Source organism: Microcaecilia unicolor, chromosome 12 (assembly GCF_901765095.1).
Source record: "Microcaecilia unicolor chromosome 12, aMicUni1.1, whole genome shotgun sequence".
NCBI lineage: Eukaryota > Metazoa > Chordata > Amphibia > Gymnophiona > Siphonopidae > Microcaecilia > Microcaecilia unicolor.
The window spans coordinates 39,167,617-39,192,497 of NC_044042.1; the positions used below are offsets into that span (position 1 = coordinate 39,167,617).

The 24,881-nt window shown below is 43.6% G+C and overlaps 1 protein-coding gene across 2 annotated transcripts in view; it reads left to right on the forward strand.

The window, feature by feature from the left end:
- The first annotated feature begins 2,917 nt into the window (after window positions 1-2,917).
- DIXDC1 (DIX domain containing 1) overlaps window positions 2,918-24,881 on the forward strand; it is a 156,201-nt gene continuing 134,237 nt past the window's right edge. Inside the window, exons 1-2 of one of the 2 annotated variants that reach the window (XM_030221001.1) lie at window positions 2,918-3,105; window positions 23,300-23,429. In XM_030221001.1, the coding sequence (XP_030076861.1) occupies window positions 3,043-3,105; window positions 23,300-23,429 (193 nt within the window). In that variant the 5' untranslated portion in view covers window positions 2,918-3,042. The remainder of the gene's footprint in view (window positions 3,106-23,299; window positions 23,430-24,881) is intronic. The other variant, XM_030221002.1, reaches the window with a different exon arrangement.

Here is a 24,881-nt window from a genome sequence, read left to right on the forward strand (position 1 = left end):
GGATTAAAATATCAGCAAAGTGCAACTAACCAAAAAACCCTTTATTAATACATTGTTTGAAGGCTGTATTTGATTATTGTTAGACATTTTTTGTCAAGTGCTTTTAAACATGCTGTCAGAGCAAACCCATAACCCAGGACATGTCTGCCTCACCTTTGTAAATTATAAACAATAACACCAGCTGTGGTAAGGACAGGGAGACAAGTGCCTGGAAGCTACATTGGGTCTGGGGGGTGGGGGAGGTGATAATATAAGTCTGCATTGTGTGTCCCAAGCCCCAGGAACAGCCTGTTTCAGTTTTAGGCTTTGTGTGTGATTATAGCTCTACAGTTCCTGTAGCTACAGATATACATCTGGGTCTGCGTTGATAAATTCACAAGCAGTAACGTTTTTCAAGGTTCAGTTTCTTTCTTTTTTTTTTTTCCTTGTAATATCTTTATTAAACAAACCAGCTAGTGTTATTGCTTTGATAATGATGAAGGTTCAATTTCTGTACAGATAGAGACACAGACAGGACCTGATTCACTAAAGCATTTCTCCTTTTCTGTGACAATGAGAAACAGCTTAGGGGCCCTTTTACTAAGCTAGCAGCGGGGGCTGTTTTTGTTGCACACTGAGGCAGTGGCGTAGCCAAGGGTGGGCTTACTTTGAGCTCAGGCCCACCAGTAGCAGCACACCTATGATGTGGCTGGCACAGATTCCCAAGCTGAAAACTCCTAACAACTGTCCCTCCTGCATACCTTAAAAATAGCAGGAAGCAGTGACTGATACATACTGCTTACACCGGCCACACAGCCTTCCCTTTGACGTATTCCCACCTATGCGGAAACAGGAAGCTGCATCAGTGGGAAGGATGTGGGACCTACATGAGTAGTGTGTATTAGTTGCTCCTCACTGAAAATCTGAAATTTAAAAGGTGTGCAGGACAGGAGGGATATTTGAGAAACCATATGGCATGCAGGTGAGAGGAGAGACCAAATCACCTATGGGATGGGGTGGAGTTCTTCTGCCCACCCATCTTGGGCCCAGGCCCACCCAAAATTGGGTGTCTGGCTACGCCCCTGCACTGAGGGCCTTTTTACCGCAGCAGGTAAATAGGCTGAAAAGACATGGCCATGTGGTAAGATTGCTCTTACTGAGTGGCCATTCGGGGGGGGGGGGGGGGGGGGGGGGGAGGGGGGGGGAGAGCACTTACCTCGACATTTCAAATGTCTTGAGCTTATAGAAGTATCCTCTGTTTAGTACAGAACTGAGTCCAAATATTATGAGCTAAGATAGAGCAGTAATTCACTGGGTAGCTAATTTCCTTATCTACTTTTTTTTTCAGAGCGATTTCATAGACCACATTATTCAGGCATTTAAGATTCTTCTGCTAGCTCATAATCCCCCGAATTCTATATATGGTGCTATGAGTTGCGTGCGTGCCCAAATTTGTCCGCGCAACTTAATTGACTATCAAGCCAATTGGCTCAAATACTTGGGTCCTAACAATCAATTATTGGTACTAATTGACAGTAATTAAAATTTACATGCATATTTTTATGCACTTGGATCCATGCGTTCATTGGCGGATCATGAGCATTCCTTTAATTTATGCATGTTATAGAATAATGGGGATCCGTGCCTAATTTAGGCATGAGGATTTACAGCAAGATTTCGTTGATGTAAGAGGTTGTGCCTAAATGCAAACATGGTTCCTGGTGCTAAGCGCTATTCTATAAATGGCACCTAACTTTAAGCACTGTTTATAGAATAGTGCCAAGCGCTGTTTTTTTTTGTGCCAATTTTGAAGGCTTAATTTATAGAATTTAGTCCAAAGTGCTTTCTATGAGACACTCCATTCTGTCCGTCTTCCTTATTGACCTCCATATAGACCATTTTCAGATGACAACACCTTGAAGCATGAGCGAGTGAGCATTGCTCCTGCCTTCATCTAGGTATGGGGTTGGGGTTGCGGGGTGGGGGGTTATTAGACTACTAGGGAGGTTTGTTATGGAACTTGGGAGATGGAGGGAGAAGACCACTACTCTGCTAGGGATTTGTGTGGGTGGGAGGGAGGGGGCCTGGTGGCCATTAGACCACCCAGGAATCTTTTTGGTGTAATATCTGGGGGAGGGGGGCTGGGCTGGGCATTATCCCCAGAAATTCAATGCTGAGCCATGGCTGGGCTTTGGCATTGAATTTCCAAGTTTGCAGAACCGGCTAAAGGATAGTGCAATATTCAGTACTTAACCAGCTATGGGGCACCACATAAAGATAGGACTGAGTTTTATGTGGTCCTCTTTATGTGGCTACCTTGGCTGGTTAAGTGAGATAGGTGCTAACTGAACATTTTCAGCGGCACTAACCGGTTAAATGCATCTGAAAATCACCAGTTGGCCCAGAACAAGCGATATAACCAGCCAGGAGCCGTTTCTGGCAAGTTAAATTGATTTGAATATAAACCCATTAATAGCCAGCATTGTCAGTCTTCCATCCTTTGACATTCACCCTAAGCAGACTCCAGGGCGTTTAAGCAGAAATAACTTTCTAGTGACATGGGTGCGTGCTACTGGTTTTAGCATACAATAGATATATATATATAATCAGCAGTGTAACACGAGTTTTATTGTTGTTTTCCTAAAAGAGAAGCAGTATAATATTAGTGCCATATGTCATCGCTCCCCAGCACCTCCCCCTCAGGCATTCTGCAAAGTTTAGTGGATGGGGAGGGCTGAGGGAAGGCAAAGAAATGCACCCCGTCTCTCCCTCCCTCCTGTGTAAACCGAGCTGTTGCTCTGGTTACAACGTGACATCCAGGAGGCTGGTGCACTGGGGAGGGGATGCTTTCTGAGCATGCTCAGTGCCGCGCCTTCACTTCTGCGAGTCTCCTCGTTCGGATAACGGGACAGCAGCACGTTTTTTGGGGGGTGGGGGTGGGGGGATGAAAAACCCTCGACAATTGAACACTCGGCTTTGGCCAGGAGAAGGTGCCCCGCATGGTGGTAAGCGGGGGAAAGAAAGATACATTTTGGAACTGGCTGGTCTTTTACGGAGTTTCAAATGATGCTCGCCTGCTTGGACAGAGGAAATGTGCTGGAGATCCTACAGGAAGGCTTTCCCGAGGTGAATGCGGGCGGGCGTCTCAGCCACAGGCTCTTTTTTTGCATGTCCACGCGTGCTTCTGCTCCTGTTGCGGATAGAATTATTGTGCATGGTCTTCCTGTAACGTGCCGCTTGATTACTTTATTATTGCAAGGAGGTGTCTGGGGAGAAGCGGGCAGGCAGCCTAAAGCTTCATTTTTGAGAGAGAAAATCAAGTTTTACTGTTTCCGGTTTTGAATCTGTGATGAGTGATGGAGGAAATATGTAAGAGAGATCGCCAACTATAACGGTTTTATAGCGAAAGGAAGTAGCTCGCCCGTCGTTTAGGACTCTCAGAAAGAAACTTAGCTCACTTAGAAAATGTAATAATTGTGTGGTGCTGTATAGAACATAGGACTAGTTGGGTGCAAGAAAAAAAAATCGACTCTGGACATTTTAACGAACCAGGGAAGTTTTTCTTTAATTCAGTTTCTCTTAGTGAGTTGAAAAGTCATCCTGGAAGGTCAGGAGACAGTAGGTGTTATTAGCTGTCATCGCCTGCTGCACCAGTAACTACAAGGTGCTGGAGCCGTGGAGCTTTAGTAAAATGTTCGTTTGAATAACCACCGTCCAGCAGTAAGATTTATCAGGTTTTTGTGTCGACACCTGGCAGCATTAAGTCATGCTGAATTGTAGATCCAGTATTGGTCCAGGTGAAAACTACATTCTCTACAGGCTAAGGGTCCCCTTTGTTTGATAAAGTTAAGATCAGATCAGTGCCTCACATCTTCAAATATTTGATCTGTCCCGTAAATCTTCAAATATTTGATGATGTCCCGTAAAGATGTGAAAAGAGGGGAAAGTCCTTTTCTTTAGAGTAAGGGTCCCTTTGTAATTTTTTTCTGATATTGCATGGTGGGTGGGATTGTATTTTAATATTGTTGTAGAAAGTTGTACAGGGCCAGATTTACATATTAGGTGTTAATATGCATTGGAAGAAGAATGGATTGCCTGTTCCCCCCCCCCCCCCCCCCCCCCCCCCCGATTGCTGCAGTTCATATCCTTCCCTCATCCCCTCTCCCTGTCAGTCTTTCCTGTGCAGACCCCAGAGCAGTAACAACAAAATTAGGGGACCATATAGCAAATTAGGGGACCATATAGAAAAGCTGTGTTAGAGCCCCCTGTTTGTTTATATTAAAACCTTTTATGCCACATAGACTGGCAAGCAAAGTTCAGTGCAGGGTTTCCTAACACATGAGTAAAAGGAAAAAAAACCCCCAAACTGCTCCCCGATCCAGTAAGCAAATAGAATGTAAATGGACTGTAAACAAAAATGTATGCTAACATGGGAGGACATGCCAAACACACATGCACATGGATCTGCACTAGTTTGAGCTGTACTTGGCACACATCAGAATTGCACATACAAAAAATGGGTATTGGCACTTCAGTCATGTGTGCATACATTGTGCATGTGCTGGAATGCTGTGCTGTTCAGAAATAATGATATTGCAAAAACTGTATGCACAGCATAGCATTCCAGCACATGCACAGATGTATCCGCATCCAGCTCTGAAGTGCTGATGCACAATTTTTTTGCAGTTACCAAGTCCAGGATTTCTTTGTTCCGGCACACCTCCCCTCTCAAAGCCCGGTGCTCAAAACTCCAGTGCTGTACAAAACAGTGCAGGAAAGGAACTTCCCAGTGCTTAATGCTAATGGCATGGAAATTGTATGCACGCTGTTAGCACAGAATATTGTGAAGTAAGTGGGGGGGGGGGGGGGGGGGGGGGGAGACCTGCCCAGCATGTGCATAAGAGCTGTGCAGTAAGCACAGCTCTCGTGCACATGCCTAGTTGAACAGGGGCCCGGCCCGGATAGTGGCGCAGGGGAAGGGGTTCAGCTGTGGCTAATCCTAGTCTCAGAAAAGCAATTGACTTTTTGTGGTGGTAACAGTAGCGGTAGTCAGCACAGGACCCTGTGTGTCAGCATGCACTTAGATCCCAGTACTTCACATGGGTTTCTGGTCTAAGAGGAAGCCCACAAGAGAGAAGGAGAATGAGCATATGAACTATTAATTAACTCACAGGCCCCGTGCTGACTGACATACTAGGAATATGTCATAATGGAAGGGGGAGGGGGTGCACCTCTTTCTGTAATGTAATTTGGGGTCTCACCTACAATATGGGAACCACTGAAATTGGGGGAAGGGGGAGTTTCCTGTGCCCATCTGCCCAAATTGATAGAGTAGAAATGGTAAAGATAACAAAATTGGATTTGAATAAGGCACAGTTTCTTATGGATGGTTACATGTATAGCTTGTAGGTGGGATATAACCTTAAATGTGGCCAGAATTAAGTTTGCAGACTGGATGGGTCATTTGGTCTTTTTCTGCCATCACCCGCTATACTGAGGGGATTTAGTCTACACCAGAGAAGTGTACTGGGAGTGATCACATTACTGATCTTGGCAAGGGTGAACACAAATACTAGAAAGAGTGGTGAAAATCTAGCATATTGTTCCGGGCTCTGCTGGAGGGTATCTGAAGCATGGAGCAGTAAAGTGAGGGCCTTTGGGTCAAACATCTTTGAACGTAGCTGTATCTTTTGAACAAAGATTGAATATCCTGTAAATTCTGCAGGGGATGCAGAGTTGAAAAACCTGATGCAAGCAAAGGCCTGTGCAGATAGCATCGTGTAGGACCTTTGCATCAAAGTGCTAGATTAAACATGAAATGTAGGCCCCAGCTTGCTTTCTGTACTTTCTTCTGTGGAATTGTTTTCCCACCCATCAAATCCGTTTCAGTGTCTTTCACCATCATCGTATTCAGATTTGGAACAGCATTTTAAACATAAATACAGAAAAGCCAGCTGTGTTGGAGGACTTCCTCCTCCCCGGTGGGCAGCACTTTTCTCTCTTTCCAGAGGACACTATAACCTTTCAACAAAAAGTTGTTTTCCTGTCTGTATTTGGGGGCGCTGTCTGTCTCCTCATCTAAGGTACACACCACCTTCCTTCTTTATAGCACATACTCCCTGCACATCTCGCAGGAGTGAAATTCATCTAGAAGTCAGAAGTCAGCAGAAAATGCAGTAATTGACACCAGATCTGTAGTACAAAGGAAGCCCTACTTGAGCTTGAAAACATTTTTTGAACCATAGAGTGTCACACTGTTTGCAGTGAGATATCACTGTGCGTGCAGGAGAGAAACATTCCTTTATCAACAAATTCATGTATTATGTGCCAGCGCCGTGTCGAGATCACTGTGTTCCCATATTGTTACACTGCGAAGGCCAGGAATTGTTAGTTTCCTTGTCACCAGCAGCATATGAGTCCAAGAACTGATGGGTTATGTCCATCTACCAGCCGGTGGAGATAGAGAGCAGAACTGAGCTCTCACTTATAGGACAGTGAGGCTCCTGGTGAGTCAGAATGGGTCCAATATTCAAACTGTGGGAATTACTTGGGCTGACTTCCGCCGTCAGCACTGAGCCCGGATATTCAGTGCCGGGCCGTTTCCAATGGCTGGCATTAAATATCCGTTCTATTTTTAGCCCCGATATTGAGCACTGACCAGTTATGTTTAAATCTTCCAAAGATATATCTGCTATTTTGGCAGCTTAATTTGGCGATGCATTGAAAAACAGAGATTCTTTGGACAAATACCTGACTTCAAAATGCCTTTTGGGAAGTATGAACTCCCCCTAAAATCACAGGCCAGGATTCCTGGACTCATCACTCACTCTGATCCCGCACAGTCAAATAAACTTTAAAAATTATCTCTATCACTTAAGTCAGTTAAGAAATCTCTTATGGCAAATACAAGATCTCTCTCCATATATTGGAAAGAGTCTGACCACAATGGTCCATGCCATGATAACATCACGAGTAGACTACTGTAATGCCCTGTACACTGACCAAACCAAAAAGAGTTTGTATCAGCTCCAACTAATTCAGAATGCTTCAGCACGACTGGTAGAAGGCTGCAAAGGGTGTGCCCACATCACATCTTTCCTGCAGAAACTTCATTGGCTACCAGTAACATACAAGGCTAAATTTTAAACTCTATGTTTGATTTTCAAGGTCCTCAGACAAAATGGGTCAGAGTACTTAAAGAATAAATTATCCCTCTACACACCTTTGAGACCTCTAAGGGTCATCACTATTGGGCTCATTTTCGAAAGAGAAAGGCGCCCATCTTTTGACACAAATCGGGAGATGGGCGTCCTCCCAGGGTCGCTCAAATCGGCATAATCGAAAGCCAATTTTGGGCGCCCTCAACTGCTTTCTGTTGCGGGGACGACCAAAGTTCCAGGGGGCATGTCGGAAGCATAGCGAAGGCAGGACTGGGGCGTGCTTAACACATGGGTGTCCTCGGCCGATAATGGAAAAAAGAAGGGCGTCCCTGACGAGCACTTGGCCGACTTTACTTGGTCCATTTTTTCTTGCGACCAAGCCTCAAAAAGGTGCCCGAACTGACCAGATGATCACCGGAGGGAATCGGGAATGACCTCCCTTTATGCCCCCAGTGGTCACTACCCCCTCCCACCCTAAAAAAAACTTTAAAAATATTTTTTGTCAGCCTCTATGCCAGCCTCAAATGTCATACCACGCTCCCTGACAGCAGTATGCAGGTCCCTGGAGCAGCTTTAGTGGGTGCAGTGCACTTCAGGCAGGCGGACCCAAGCTCATCCCCCCCTACCTGTTACACTTGTGGTGGTAAATGTGAGCCCTACAAAACCCACCAGAAACCCACTGTACCCACATGTAGGTGCCCCCCTTCACCCCTTAGGGCTATGGTAGTGTTGTACAGTTGTGGGTAGTGGGTTTTGGGGGGGCTCAGCACCCAAGGTAAGGGAGCTATGCACCTGGGAGCAATTTCTGAAGTCCACTGCAGTGCCCCCTAGGGTGCCCGGTTGGTGTCCTGGCATTTGAGGGGGACCAGTGCACTAGGAATGCTGGCTCCTCCCATGACCAAAGGGCTTGGATTTGGTCGTTTCTGAGATGGGCGTCCTCGGTTTCCATTATCACCGAAAACCGGGGACGACCATCTCCAAGGACGACCATCTCTAAGGTCCACCTAAATGTTGAGATTTGGACGTCCCTGACCGTATTATTGAAACGAAAGATGGCCACCCATCTTGTTTCAATAATACGGGTTTCCCCGCCCCTTCACTGGGACGTCCTGCGGGGATGTCCTCAGGAAAACTTGTGCGCCCCGTTCGATTATGCCCCTCCACCTGTCCCCTCATCGTATGAAATTTTACAATGTGATACCCGCCAACGAACCTTCTTAATCATAGCCCCCACGCTCTGGAATTTATTCCCAGAGGTGCTATGTATAATTTGAGACTTCCTCTACTTCAGGAAGCAGGTGAAAGCCTGGCTCTTCTCCCAAGCCTTTAATACATAGAGTGACTGAGTGTACACCCATTCTGCACCTGGACTAGCTACACACACTGTAACTTAGACCAGTTCATTTTATCTTGATTAACTGTACAAAGAACTTGCCTTTAGTTTAGCCACCCATTAATTTATCCTAACTGACTCTGTACCACACATTTTATCTCCATGTATATATCTGTATTTGGCCCCTCAGCTATATGATAAGTTGTATTGTAGAAAAGCATTAGTATCATAGCAGTGTTATTTGAATATTCTAATTCTGTGCTTATTAGATATTTCATCACTATTATACTTGCATCATATTACGTCTCTGTTAATTTGAATTTCATTGCTGTTAAATGTGTATATTTTTGATTCTGTTTCATAGTAGTCTTATTATTAGGTTTCAATTTGCTGTTTTAAAGTTTTCCTCTTTCATTGCATTTATGTTTATACTTGTACATGTTACTATTGTTATGCTGTCAACAAAATTGTAAGTCTGATTTTAAACTGTACCTGCTGTACACTGCCTGGGATTAATCTCTTTATAAAGGAGGTAAACAAATTCCAATAAATAAAACAAATTGGCGGATAGCTGGTTATATTGTGAGATATAACCGGTTATCCGCTAAGCACTAACTGGCAATATTTAGTAGGAGATAACCGGCAAGTTCCCACTGAATATTTCAGGATAACCAGTTAAGTGCTGTTTAACCAGCTGGTAGCTGTTCCTGGCCAGTTAAATGGTTTTAAACATCGGGTGGCATATCTCTAGCAAAAGTTGGACGGATCTTCCATAAGCTCCTGATTTTCTGCAGAATTCTTAGCTTCCATTCATTTCTTGTTCAGTTGAGCCTGGGGGGGGGGGGTATTTAGGTTGTTGTTGGTGCCTTGCTGGGTGGTGCCAGGTCCCTCCCCCTCCTATCATAGAAATATAGAAACATGATGGCAGATAAAGGCCAAATGGCCCATCCAGTCTGCCCATCCTCATTAACCACTAACTCCTTAGTTTTCTAAGAGATTCCACGTGCCTGTCCCACGCTTTCTTAAATTCTGACATAGTCCTTATCTCCACGAGTATTTTCTTAGATTCCTCCTAAGCCTATTTCCTCTTAACTTCATCCTATGCCCTCTCATTACAGAGACAAAATGGCAGTCCCTACTTCTCAGAGTATAGTCTAGACAGGCAGGCAAGCAGACAAGACAAAAATAGGGAGGGGGTTCTAAGTTAAAAACAGTGAGGGTATAATTCAGTAGAGCTAAACAAGGCGGGTTAAAGGTGAGATTAACAGAAGAAGGGGCAGTGTTAACTGAGTACAACTGAAAGGACCTAGGCATCTTAGAACCGGCCACAGTAATTAATAAAGCATGGTTTCATGTCATGCTCTGGGCATCACAATTAAGGGATGCTGCACCCTACGCCTGGAATAAACTTCCTGAGCCCCTACGTCTTGCCCCATCCTTGGCCACCTTTAAATCTAGACTGAAAGCCCATCTCTTTAACATTGCTTTTGACTCGTAACCACTTGTAACCACTCGCCTCCACCTACCCTCCTCTCTTCCTTCCCGTTCACATTAATTGATTTGATTTGCTTACTTTATTTATTTTTTGTCTATTAGATTGCAAGCTCTTTGAGCAGGGACTGTCTTTCTTCTATGTTTGTGCCGCGCTGCGTATGCCTTGTAGCGCTATAGAAATGCTAAATAGTAGTAGTAGTAAAAAACCTGTTGCTTTTAGATCCCCGGTAAAAGTTAATAAATCTGAAATAGCGATGCTGAAAGGAAATCTCATGCAAATGAGCTGCTCGTTATTATAGCAAGCAGCTCGGTAGGGAAAGTACCAGCACATGTGTAGGACAGCCACCTGCTAAGCAGCGCATGCGTAGGACATTCAGTCGCTAAACGAATGCCAAGAACAGCGTGTGCTTTGGACACGCCTCCACAGCGTACCACTGGTACACATGTCTTTCATACATGCATGTAAGTAATAAACTACCCAGGCTATGAAAGTTTCTTTTCGTGTGGTTTCCACACCAACTTTCACGTCCCGGTGGGGTTTGTTGTTTACATGTGCATGTATGAAAACTGAGTGTATCTTTTTTCCTAAATTACGGGCACCATAGGCATGCCTCAACAATGTGTTTTTTTGTTCCAATTCGTTGCCAGAGAATGTGGTAAAAGCAGTTAGCTTAGCAGGGTTAAAAAAAAGGTTTGGATAGCTTCCTAAAAGAAAAGTTCATAAGCCATTATTAAAATGGAATTGGGGAAAATCCACTACTTATTTCTAGGATAAGCAGCATAAAATGTATTGTTACTGTTTTGGGATCTTGCCAGGTTCTTGTAATCTGGATTGGCCACTGTTGGAAACGGGATGCTGGGCTTGATGAACCTTCAGCCATTTTATAAACATACATGCACAAAACAGAATGGAGAACAGATGCACATATTTTAATAATCAGAGGCATATACATGCGTATGTGGAGAATTGCACAATAGCCAAGAGAAAATGGCCTTTTTACAAAAGCCAAACTTTGTCCCCAGGGAGATGGATTTGTGACTCAACCATTATGCACTCCTCCAATCCCCAGCTCCAAAAGACAAGTTAGTTGAGAGTTATGGGTGACTTTGAGCAGGTGTAAATGCTTATAGGTAAAAATTCCACTGTATATGTATATTGCTGTTATAAAATATGGAATATACACATACTCTGAAGCACCTCCAGACCAGGTCTCCTTTCACTGCACACAGAGCTATGTGAGTTGCTGTATATTTTTTTATTTATTACATTTGTACCCCGTGCTTTCCCGCTTATCGCAGGCTCAATGCGGCTTACATAGTAACAAGAGAATACAATCTAGTATCAAAATCAACAAAGGAGGTATGTGATAGGACAAATGAACAAGGTACATATACAGCAAAAAGCATCTTTTCTATAGTGCCCATATATTTATTTATGCCATTTCACATGTGGAAATCTGCTTTTTATACTTGGCAAACAGCGCCTGAGGATTCTAAAATGACCCCCTACTAGCCTACTAATCTTGTCTTCGTACATTTCACTGATAACCCCCCCCCCCCCCAAATAATACCTGCCTGTGGGAGCTGCAATCGGGGGGGTGTGAGGTGACAACAAAAGCCCTGGAAGCTCCTTTTTATTTACTGATATAACAGGTTTAACTCAGAACAGCAAAGCCTGCTCTTCCTCCTGTAATGCACTGTAATGTTCTAGTTTGTGTCAACCTTTTCCGCTTTGAGGACAGACTAGCCAAGTAAATTTAGAGCTATTTTTAAACATACGTAACCGCGTTGCCTGGTGACTCCAGGCAGTGTCAGCTTATTAAGAGCCGTAAAGTTAAGTCAATAGGACCAGGAATAAGGAGATGGTATCAGAGTCAGTGAGAGCTGACAGTGCTTTCAATTTCATACAATATTGACTTTAGCAAATATATTCCCCGTGGTGTAATCCTTCATTGGCTGGTAACCGCTTCATCCATCACAGAAAAATGTAATGTTTTTTCATGGACAGTGGACATTGACCCTGCTCTCTCCCAATCAAAATTCTTCTGACTTTTAAATAGAGCAGAAGTAGCCATATCGATCCTGGAGAAAGCTGGAATGCCCAGCATCAAATGATCCAGAAATGTACATGATCAAGTCTCTGATGCTCACCCATGAGCATGCTTAATAGTTTATGTTCACACCTTTTTTTCTGATTAAAAAGTATCACAGCCTGCAGGGAATCCAGTTTTTGAAGTAACTAATATATTAGTAATAATCAAACTGTAGTGAGACACCCCCATGCCACAAATGACTGCATAGCTGTTAAAATGTAAACAATGTAAATTGGAAGTTAATAATGTGATACGCTCAGTCAAGGATGGCTTTCCCATAGGGCAGAGTTGTCACCTGCTCAGGGACAATTTGTATGTGCCTTTAAAGAGATGGATACAAGGTAGAGAAGATAGCATGGAAGAAAAAATACCCTTTGTTTCCAGTAGATTGCTGGATGGGATTTCCCTTTTAATCCCAATACCACATCTTTTGAGGGGATCCCCGTCATCTTGTTTGTACAGTTTCAGACAAGGGCTCCCCTGTGGCTGCAGCTAGGGACACTCTAGAGGGAAATCCAACCCTGCAGCCAGTATAGAACAGTTCGACAAGAGCGCATATATTTTAATCTTTATTGACCTGGTCTAGTAAAATAATATCCTAATAAATTATGGATGAAATATCAGACCATAGCAGTGATTTTTCAGCTTTTTGGTTATGACCTTTATTAGCTTTAACCTTGAAGGCTGCATATGGTAATGAGCTGACCTTATTAAATTGTCATGGATATGGTGATTTAAAGGGCAGTAGTCAAGGCGATCTGTTCTATCTTCTGCAATGAACTCTTAATTCAATAAATCGCTTGCATTAGCATGATAAGCAGGGCACAAAGGCAGAAAGAGTGTGTTCAAAGACCATCTTTTCCGGCCATCTAAGTATTGGTCCTGTAACTGCATTCATTCTCTTTTTGTCTGCCCAGGCCAAGTTCTACATCACATTAGCAAAGCTTATCAGAGTGGCCTGCATTATTAAATTTTAAGCACTGTGCTGAAGACCCCATCTTGGAAAATACCAGTAAAGCTTATCTGTGTACTCCAGGCTTTGATGAATCAGATCCTTGCTTTGTTGGCTTATGAGTAGAATCTGAGACTGAAGCATATATTAAAGGGACACACTTTTGAGCCAGATTCATCAGGGGCTTTTCCTATAGGCACAGAATGAGAGACAAACCTTTGTCCTATTGTGATTCACCTCTCTCCACAGCTGTGTTTCACATACACAAGGATGCCAGTTTGAACAGTGTTGTAAATTAACCTATTGAATAAATCTTTATTAATGGTGAATATTGTGCCATAAAATGATACTGATTGCTTAAAATAAAGTTCTGGTTGAAGTTAGGTAACTTTTCTCCCTATCCTTCAGTGTATTTAATTCATCTTTAGGCTATTAATCTTTCATGCGTATTTCTGTCTGATCTGCTCAGGATCCAGTGCATCTGGCAACTGTGGTTTCATGTGACTTGATAATACAGATAGTGAGGGGGTTGTAACCTTGGATGAATTGAAAAGTCTCTTGAGGCTTGAAACTAGTGATTAGCCAAAGTTGATTATAGAAATGTACATTAAGGAATCTACTCCCTCTGCAGACCAACTAGCAAATTACTTTGAGGAGAAAATTAACAAAATTAGACAAGAAATAAAAGGTTCCATCACCAATAACTGACAAATATATTCTTCCATCTGTCAGTTCTGCTGTGTGCCACCCAGCAGACAGAACATGGTCTGACTTCTCCCCTCCCACATTGAATCAGGTAAAATATTTTCTATCCAAATACGTGTCACAATGTATTTTAGACACATGTCCCATCTATCTTCTAAGGTCAGCTTCTGACCTATTTATTACTTGCGTACAATCATAGACTATTCCCTGAAAATGATGGCACAATAATTCTTACACCAATCCCAAAGAATCCCAAGGCCAGTAGAAGTGAAGCATCTAATTATAGACCTGTAGCCTCTATTCCTTTATTGGTAAAAGCGTTGGAAGGTTTAGTAGCTAGTCAGCTCATGGAGTTCCTACAGGCCTTTTTCATCCTTCATAGTACACAATCGAGATTCCGGCCATCTTTTACCACTGAGACAGTGCTCACCACCCTTATTGCAAATTTCAGAATATAGTTGAGCAAGGGTAGAAAAATCATAATTTTACAATTTGATATGTCCAGTGCCTTCGACTTAGCTTGGCCATAATATATTTGTATACTTATTAGACCACTTTGATATTAGTGAAACTGTTTTAAAGTGGTTTCATGGTTTCCTAATATCAAGATCCTACCAAGTTAAACAATCAGGTCATATCTTCTCACCCTGGGACTTCATATGTGGGATTCCACAAGGCTCTTCTGTATCATCCATATTATTCAATATCATGATGGCACCACTGGGATGCTTATTAGAGTAATAGAGGCTCACAGATGTAATTCCATTTATACTCCCTTCAAAAGGGAATTACTTAGAAATTATACATGAGATTAAAACCAGTTTAGGTCTGATGGAATCTTGGGCATCCAGTTTCAGACTCAAATTGGGAAAAGACTATTTTCCTTATACTTACTCTATCAACCCATTTCATTAAAAAACTTCATTATTGATAACGCATCATATGCCTTAGATCAATCAAAGAAAATCCTGGGCATCACCATTGACCAGCATTTATTATTCGAAACCCAGGTATCAAAGGTGGTCTCAAGCATCTTCCGTACGCTGTGAATTTAAAAAGGTTGCGCCCTTTCTTCCCAAACTCCACACTCCGTACTTTCACCCAATCTCTGATACTGAAGAGTAGCAAATCTCCTGGATCGGATGGTATTCATCCTAGAGTACTGATAGAACTGAAAAATGAGCTTGCGGAGCTACTGCTAGTGATATGCAACTTATCCTTAAAATCGAGCGTGGTACCGGAAGATTGGAGGGTGGCCAATGTAACGCCCATTTTTAAAAAAGGCTCCAGGGGAGATCCGGGAAATTATAGACCGGTGAATCTGACGTCAGTGCCGGGGAAAATGGCAGAGGCTATTATTAAAAACAAAATTACAGAGCACATCCGAGGACATGGATTACTGAGACCAAGTCAGCACGGCTTTTGTGTGGGGAAATCTTGCCTGACCAATTTACTTCAATTCTTTGAAGGAGTAAACAAACATGTGGACAAAGGGGAACCGGTTGATATTGTGTATCTGGATTTTCAAAAGGCGTTTGACAAGGTACCTCATGAAAGGCTACAGAGGAAATTGGAGGGTCATGGGATAGGAGGAAATGTCCTATTGTGGATTAAAAACTGGTTGAAGGATAGGAAACAGAGAGTGGGGTTAAATGGTCAGTATTCACAATGGAGAAGGGTAGTTAGTGGGGTTACATAGTAACATAGTAACAAAGTAACATAGTAGATGACGGCAGAAAAAGACCTGCACGGTCCATCCAGTCTGCCCAACAAGATAACTCATATTTGCTGCTTTTTGTGTATACCCTACTTTGATTTGTACCTATGCTCTTCAGGGCACAGACTGTATAAGTCTGCCCTGCACTATCCCTGCCTCCCAACCACCAGCCCCACCTCCCAACCACCGGCTCTGGCACAGGCACAGACCGTATAAGTCTGCCCAGCACTATCCTCACCTCCCCAGCCCTGCCTCCCAACCCCGGCTCTGGCACAGACCGTACAAGTCTATCCAGCACTATCCCCGCCTCCCAACCACGAGTCCCGCTTCCCACTACCGGCTCTGGCACAGACCGTATAAGTCTGCCCAGCCCTATCCCCGCCTCCCAACCTCCAGCCCCTTCTCCCGATCTTGACTAAGCTCCTGAGGATCCATTCCTTCGGCACAGGATTCCTTTATGCTTATCCCACGCATGTTTGAATTCCTCAGGGGTCTGTGCTAGGACTGCTGCTTTTTAATATATTTATAAATGATTTAGAGATGGGAGTAACTAGCGAGGTAATTAAATTTGCTGATGACACAAAGTTATTCAAAGTTGTTAAATCGCGACAGGATTGTGAAAAATTACAAGAGGACCTTAAGAGACTGGGAGACTGGGCGGCTAAATGGCAGATGACGTTTAATGTGAGCAAGTGCAAGGTGATGCATGTGGGAAAAAAGAACCCGAATTATAGCTACGTCATGCAAGGTTCCACATTAGGAGTTACGGACCAAGAAAGGGATCTGGGTGTCGTCGTCGATAATACGCTGAAACCTTCTGCTCAGTGTGCTGCTGCGACTAGGAAAGCGAATAGAATGTTGGGTATTATTAGGAAAGGTATGGAAAACAGGTGTGAGGATGTTATAATGCCGTTGTATCGCTCCATGATGCGACCGCACCTTGAGTATTGTGTTCAATTCTGGTTGCCGCATCTCAAGAAAGATATAGTAGAATTGGAAAAGGTGCAGCGAAGGGCGACTAAAATGATAGCGGGGATGGGACGACTTCCGTATGAAGAAAGATTAAGGAGGCTAGGGCTATTCAGCTTGGAGAAGAGACAGCTGAGGGGAGACATGATAGAGGTATATAAAATAATGAGTGGAGTGGAACAGGTGGATGTGAAGCGTCTGTTCACGCTTTCCAAAAATACTAAGACTAGGGGGCATGCGATGAAACTACAGTGTAGTAAATTTAAAACAAATCGGAGAAAATTTTTCTTCACCCAACGTATAGTTAAACTCTGGAATTCGTTGCTGGAGAAAGTGGTGAAGGTGGTTAGCTTAGCAGAGTTTAAAAAGGGGTTGGACGGTTTCCTAAAGGACAAGTCCATAAACCGCTACTAAATGGACTTGGGAAACATCCACAATTCCAGGAATAACATGTATAGAATGTTTGTATGTTTGGGAAGCTTGCCAGGTGCCCTTGGCTTGGATTGGCCGCTGTCGTGGACAGAATGCTGGGCTCGATGGACCCTTGGTCTTTTCCCAGTATGGCATTACTTATGTACTTATATATCCAGATTTTATTATTGTAATGCCATATATGCGGGTATTAAAATCCCACTCCTTAAAAAATTACAAAAAGCACAAAATACTGCTGCCTGCCTTGTTTGCAGTACTCCTCGCTTTAAGAAGGCTTCCCCTCTCTTGTTAAAACTTTACTGGCTTCCCATAAATGCCAGGATCACCTTTAAAATATGCCTGACTGTTTTGGTTTATCACCCTCCTACATGCAACAACTAATTGATTTATCTTCACGTAATACAGTAAATACAGTGGGGGAAATAAGTATTTGATCCCTTGCTGATTTTGTAAGTTTGCCCACTGACAAAGACATGAGCAGCCCATAATTGAAGGGTAGGTTATTGGTAACAGTGAGAGATAGCACATCACAAATTAAATCCGGAAAATCACATTGTGGAAAGTATATGAATTTATTTGCATTCTGCAGAGGGAAATAAGTATTTGATCCCCCACCAACCAGTAAGAGATCTGGCCCCTACAGACCAGGTAGATGCTCCAAATCAACTCGTTACCTGCATGACAGACAGCTGTCGGCAATGGTCACCTGTATGAAAGACACCTGTCCACAGACTCAGTGAATCAGTCAGACTCTAACCTCTACAAAATGGCCAAGAGCAAGGAGCTGTCTAAGGATGTCAGGGACAAGATCATACACCTGCACAAGGCTGGAATGGGCTACAAAACCATCAGTAAGACGCTGGGCGAGAAGGAGACAACTGTTGGTGCCATAGTAAGAAAATGGAAGAAGTACAAAATGACTGTCAATCGACAAAGATCTGGGGCTCCACGCAAAATCTCACCTCGTGGGGTATCCTTGATCATGAGGAAGGTTAGAAATCAGCCTACAACTACAAGGGGGGAACTTGTCAATGATCTCAAGGCAGCTGGGACCACTGTCACCACGAAAACCATTGGTAACACATTACGACATAACGGATTGCAATCCTGCAGTGCCCGCAAGGTCCCCCTGCTCCGGAAGGCACATGTGACGGCCCGTCTGAAGTTTGCCAGTGAACACCTGGATGATGCCGAGAGTGATTGGGAGAAGGTGCTGTGGTCAGATGAGACAAAAATTGAGCTCTTTGGCATGAACTCAACTCGCCGTGTTTGGAGGAAGAGAAATGCTGCCTATGACCCAAAGAACACCGTCCCCACTGTCAAGCATGGAGGTGGAAATGTTATGTTTTGGGGGTGTTTCTCTGCTAAGGGCACAGGACTACTTCACCGCATCAATGGGAGAATGGATGGGGCCATGTACCGTACAATTCTGAGTGACAACCTCCTTCCCTCCGCCAGGGCCTTAAAAATGGGTCGTGGCTGGGTCTTCCAGCACGACAATGACCCAAAACATACAGCCAAGGCAACAAAGGAGTGGCTCAGGAAGAAGCACATTAGGGTCATGGAGTGGCCTAGCCAGTCACCAGACCTTAATCCCATTGAAAACTTATGGAGGGAGCTGAAGCTGCGAGTTGCCAAGCGACAGCCCAGAACTCTTAATGATTTAGAGATGATCTGCAAAGAGGAGTGGACCAAAATTCCTCCTGACATGTGTGCAAACCTCATCATCAACTACAGAAGACGTCTGACCGCTGTGCTTGCCAACAAGGGTTTTGCCACCAAGTATTAGGTCTTGTTTGCCAGAGGGATTAAATACTTATTTCCCTCTGCAGAATGCAAATAAATTCATATACTTTCCACAATGTGATTTTCCGGATTTAATTTGTGATGTGCTATCTCTCACTGTTACCAATAACCTACCCTTCAATTATGGGCTGCTCATGTCTTTGTCAGTGGGCAAACTTACAAAATCAGCAAGGGATCAAATACTTATTTCCCCCACTGTACATCTAGCGAATACCTCACACTCCATTATCCGAACTGCAAAGGTCTTGCTTACAAATCAATCCTTGTTGCATGCTTCACATATCGGAGCGCCAAACTTTGGAATTCTCTACACAAGTGATTAAGGTACTTAGAAGATTATCTGAGATTCCATAAATTACTAAAGGCTTTTCTATTAAGTATACATCTTATCAAAAGACAATAAACCGTCTCTCTTATTTGTTTCAGCATAACCAATACTCTGGCCTAGCTTCATGACAAACACACAATTATTCCTAATATGTTAAAATGTTATTATTAATTATCTGACTGTATTATATTTTTGATGTTTTTTCTTGAATGTAAGCCATATTGAACCTGAGCTTGTTCAGGATAATGTGGAATACAAATGTAGTAACAATAATAATAATAATAATAATTATTATTATTATTATTAAAGAGACAGTTATGTACTGCAATGGGAAGGCAGATATCTCAAGAAAACTTATGGCTTTCAAACTTATTGTTAGTATGATCACAGTGGAAAGAAAGTTTATTTAAGTAACCAAAGTGAAAGTCACTTAATCTGGATTGACATAAGATTTATCCTAAGATGCTGATTTCTATGAGTTTTGTAAACCAGATTGGTCACATCTGAAGAACTGGCCTGTGTGGTCTCTAAAGCTCACACACTGCATTGTTTTTGGATAAATTGTACCGATGGGTTGTAAAAGTTAGGACAGTGCACAAAGGTTCCGATTTGCTGCAAGGCCAACATGGCTTCTAGAACGCTACACTTCTACCTATGGGGAATCCAGAATGTCAGGGAAGATATACTAAAACTTAGCTAAGCCAAGAATAGTAATAAAAGATTCCCACAACTGGTGTGAAATTCCCTTCTATCCTAAAGCCTGATCATATATTTGATATGGCTTGGTGTAAATTCTAGGTCCTAACTGATGTAATTTCAGCATGTAAGTGGTGCTATTCTATAACAGTGTGCACAATGTTTTGGAATGGCCATGCCCCTCCCCTGGCCACACCCCATTTTGAGTTGCACACTAGAGGATTTAGGCGCACAGTTTATAGAATAGCGCACAAGAAGATGCACATGCAAGTTCTAATTAGTGCCAATTAAGTGCAGTTATTGATTGCCTAAGGCTCATTAGTAAATACTTGATAGCTTATTTACCAATTTAGTGTGAATCTTTCAGTGCCAGTGGCATAGATTTGGGGGGCCAGGGGAGCCTGGCCCCTCTCAAATTGTCTCTGAGGCCCCTGGTTTGGCTGGTGGGGGTTGGGGACACCTGCCAGCTAAAGCATTTGTCTAGCTCTGCTCTCCACCACATTGCCTTCCCTGCTGTTCCCCTCACGTTGTGTGCATGCTCGTTTTAATGAAATTGAGTACTCGCGAAGTATTGCACATTCTCAGTTTCACTGTAACATAGTAATATAGTAGATGACGACAGAAAAAGACCTGCACGATCCATCCAGTCTGCCCAACAAGTTAAACTCATATGTGCTACTTTTTGTGTATACCCTACCTTGATTTGTACCTGTCCTCTTCAGGGCACAGACCGTATAAGTCTGCCCAGTATTTTCCCCTCCTCCCAACCACCAGCCCCGGCACAGACCGTATAAGTCTGCCCAGCACTGTCCCCGCCTCCCAACCACCAGCCCCGCCTCCCACCACTGGCTCTGCATGCATGCGATGTGAGGGGAAGAGCAGGGAAGGCAATGTGGCGGAAACCAGCACTGGACAAACGCTTCAGCTGGCAGGGGTTGGGGGTCCCACCAGCCAAGGTATGTGAGGGGGGGAGGCGGGCCAAAACATGCCCCTTCACTTTGGGCTTTGGACTCCTCCACGTCGAGGTCTAGCTATGCCACTGGCACCATATATAGAATCCGGGGGATAGCCGACATTTCAAATTATTCCATAGATGTTTGGCTGAAAATTAATCATAGCTTTTCTATATTCTCTGTGTGTAGCGAGTGCTGTTGAATATACAGGTACACATAGATAGTCTGCTTTATGTACAATTCATACATATAAGCACACAGAAGTGACAAATATTGCCACTTATATGAATAACTCATAGGTATAACTCAGCTGCTTGGTTAATACCTACATATTCTGTGTCTGAGCCAAATGTATAAGCTGTAGGTATATATTGGTGCTCACACATTTAAATGATTATGTATGGAGATAATTCTAAAGGTGTTTTCTGCTTGTATTTGCCTTAATACACACGTAACATGCTGCTTATAAAATTAATTCCATGTACAAGTACACATGGAGGGGCATAATCGAACGGGGCACCCAAGTTTTCCTGAGGACGTCCTTGCAGGACGTTCCCGCGAAGGGGCGTGGAAACCCGTATTATCGAAACAAAATGGGTGGCCATCTTTCGTTTCGATAATATGGTTGGTGACGCCCAAATCTCAACATTTAGGTTGACCTTAAGATGGTCGTCCCTAGAGATGGTTGTCCCAGATTTTCGGCGATAATGGAAACCAAGGACGCCCATCTCAGAAATGACCAAATCCAAGCCATTTGGTCATGGGAGAAGCCATCATTCATAGTGCACTGGTCCCCCTGTCATGCCAGGACACCAACCGAGCACCCTAGGGGGCACTGTGTGGACTTCAGAAAAAGCTCCCAGGTGCATAGCTCCCTTACCTTGTGTGCTTAGCCCCCCAACCCCTCCCCCCCCAAAAAAAAACCCACTCCCCACAACTGTAAACCACTACCATAGCCCTTAGGGATGAAGGGGGGCACCCAGATGTGGGTACAGTGGGTTTGTTGTGGGTTTTGGGGGGGCTCACATTTACCACCACAAGTATAACAGGTGGCGGGGGGCGGGGGAGGATGGGCCTGGGTTCGCCTGCCTGAAGTGCACTGCAGTACCCACTAAAACTGCTCCAGGGACCTGCATACTGCTGTGATGGAGCTGGGTGTGATATTTGAGGATGGCATTGAGGCTGGCAAAAATATTAAAAAAATTTTTTTTAGGGTTGGAGGGGGTTAGTGACCACTGGGGGAGTAAGGGGAGATCATCACCGATTCCCTCCGGTGGTCATCTGGTCATTTAGGGCACATTTTTGAGGCTTGGTCATAAAAAAAAGAACCAAGTAAAGTCAGCCAAGTGGTCGTCAGGGATTCCCTTCTTTTTTCCATTATCGTCCGAGGACGCCCATGTGTTAAGCACTCCCCAGTCCCGCCTTCTCTATGCTTCCGACACACCCCCATGAACTTTGGTTGTCCCCGCGACGGAAAGCAGTTGAGGACGCCCATAATCGGCTTTCGATCATGCCGATTTGGGCGACCTTGGGAGAAGGACGCCCATCTCCTGATTTGTGTCGAAATATGGGCATCCTTTTTGTTCGAAAATAATCCTGATGGTAACAATAACATATGATTTGGGTGTGTTCATGTGTGAATTTTGAGCAGAGTACACACATGCATGTACATTTTTAACCAGTGCTTCCCATTCTTTTTGTCACTGATCCCACAATTGCGGCCGTATAAAATTGTGTGACCCCCCTGAAGGTGCAGAATAATGATGGACATATGGAGAGCCCAGATAGCTTGTGATCCAATAGGCAGGTTTTGTGACTCTATTTGGGGTCCCAGCCTACAATTTGAGAAGCTCTGGCGTATGGCTTTTTTTTAAATAGTTGTAGTGTCTGCAGCTTTTGTGGGGCAGTTTTATTAAGAGACATCTATAAAACAGGCTTAAAATAGGCGTGTGCTTGACCACGTAATTTAGACCAGTGCTTTTCAAAGCAGTCCTCAGAGCACACCCAACCAGTCGGGTTTTCAGGATGTCCACAGTGAATATGCGTGAGATAGATTTCTTAGTAAGCAAATATATTTCATGCATATTAATTGTAGATATCCTGAAAACTTAACTGGCTGGATTTGCCCCAAAGACTGGGTTAAGAAGCACTGATCTAAGCAATCTGTTAAAAAATTACCCTCTATGTGGCTACCACCCCAGCAATGTCTCAAACATGCTCCTTTCACTCTACATATAGTGGCGGAAGTATAGGAGCAGCTCTATAATTGAGTGTCTATGGAGCCTGTTCTGTAAAGGAACATAGGAGCCTACTTTTTTTTTTTTAATTGAAAACTAGCGTAACAGTGAAAATATGCACCTATAAGGCACGAGTACTTACACCAGCCATAGAACTGGCATAAGTATGTGCACCTAAGTGGCAGAGATACACAAATAACTTCTAATATTCCATGAGTTATGTGCATAAGTGTGAGTTCTGTCCGCGCTCTGCTCAGACTGTGCCTATGTGTAAACCCACCTGTGAAGGTGGTCACTTGCCAAAAGTCACAAGGAGCATCAGTAGCAGAAGCAGAATTTGAACTCTGGTTTCCCTGGTTTTCAGTCCATCAGAGTGCTCCTTTAATTCTAACAGCCTTTATCAGTTTCTTCTGGAAGTATAACCCTGAATTGTTCTGTTCCACAGCAGCAGCTTCAGGCCTACGTGGCTTGGGTGAACTCTCAGTTAAAGAAGAAGACAGGCATGAGGCCGGTGCAGGACCTGAGGCAGGATCTCCGGGACGGGGTTGCTCTGGCGCACCTTGTTGACATTGTAGGTCAGTAGTGGTAATTTTGTCTTACAATCAGTGGGTAGAGATGTGCTGCCATTTTAAAACTACAGAAAAGGGCTTTGGTTTAGGTAGCAAGGGCTGCCACGTGAAGGGTTTCTGCTTAAGTCCTCAACTTGGGCCTTCTGCCCTTAAGACCAGCTGTGACTGGGAATACTGCAGAGGCAACACTGGCAGCCTCCAGAGGGAAGGGAGTGGTCATTGCTTAAAAATCACACCTAGTTGAATGTTGCAGGGTTCTGGAAGGAGCCCTGGTGCATGGACCAAGGACCATCACTGCAATGACCAGAGTAGGTATGTTGGTAGGGGTGGGGGCAGGGGAAGTGGGAATATAAAATATAAAAGAGGAGATAAATTCTCAAGTAGTTGCATTGACAGTTCGTGGCACGAGATCCCAGCCCTAGCTCCTGATGAGTACAAAATAGCAGGAAGAAATTGCTGAGCTATAAAAACAAAACAATTAAGGAAATAACTCAAAAAGAAAATGTTTCATTTCTGTCATTTTAGTGTGAACTAAAATGATAAAAACGAAGCAAAATATCCCCCGAAACAAATAGAAAATAACATGAACAATGAACCAAAAGCGTTTCCTGTTCATAGCCCTCTATCGCATCCGTTAGCCACACTGCTGCTAGTTGTAATGATGGAAGGTGGAAGCAGGGATGGTTGAAGAGCACTAGACAGCCTAGGCGAACCTTTAGCCTTGTACACCTCTGCCCGTCCACCCAGATTACTTTTCCGGCTCTAGGACCCCCATAGGATTTTAATAATTAAACTCAATAATCATTCCTCCCAGAATGATCCTGTAAAAACACATAATTGGACTTCATACATTTAAATATTAAATAGTCAAAAAACAGGTAGATAGTTTTCTGAGTTAATATGGCTATTAGGATCTATTTGCTTTCACTGCAGCTTGCCACCCCCCAGAAGGTGCTGCTGTAGGCAACCACCTAGTTGTTTAATGGTTAATCCTATCCTTGGTGGAAGGCACTCAACCATGTCCAGATCAGTCTGTTGAGCCCTTCCTAGTTTAATGTCTTCTGACTTTGAACATTCTGAGACCACCTTCTAGCATTGCAGCCTGGCAGCCTCACAGTGAGACTGGAAATCTCACACTGCTTAGTGGAGAGAGCTGAAGAAAACCAGTACAATTTCCACTTTTACACGTTGGTTTATTGGTGATAGAGTGGTCACAGATGAAACCAAATATTTCTAAGAGGCATTTTGTGGATAATTACCAAAGGAGCCTTTTACTTAAACCTTAGCACACTAATGAAGATTAGCGTGCTACGTGGCCCATAGGTATAAAATAGGACGCTCAGCATTTAGCACATGGTAATGTTTGTTAGCATGCGCGAAGCTTTAGTAAAAAGTCCCTAAAGCTACTTATCCAGATACACAGCAAATGCACCAGTACTGTGGTAGCAGCTTTTAGTA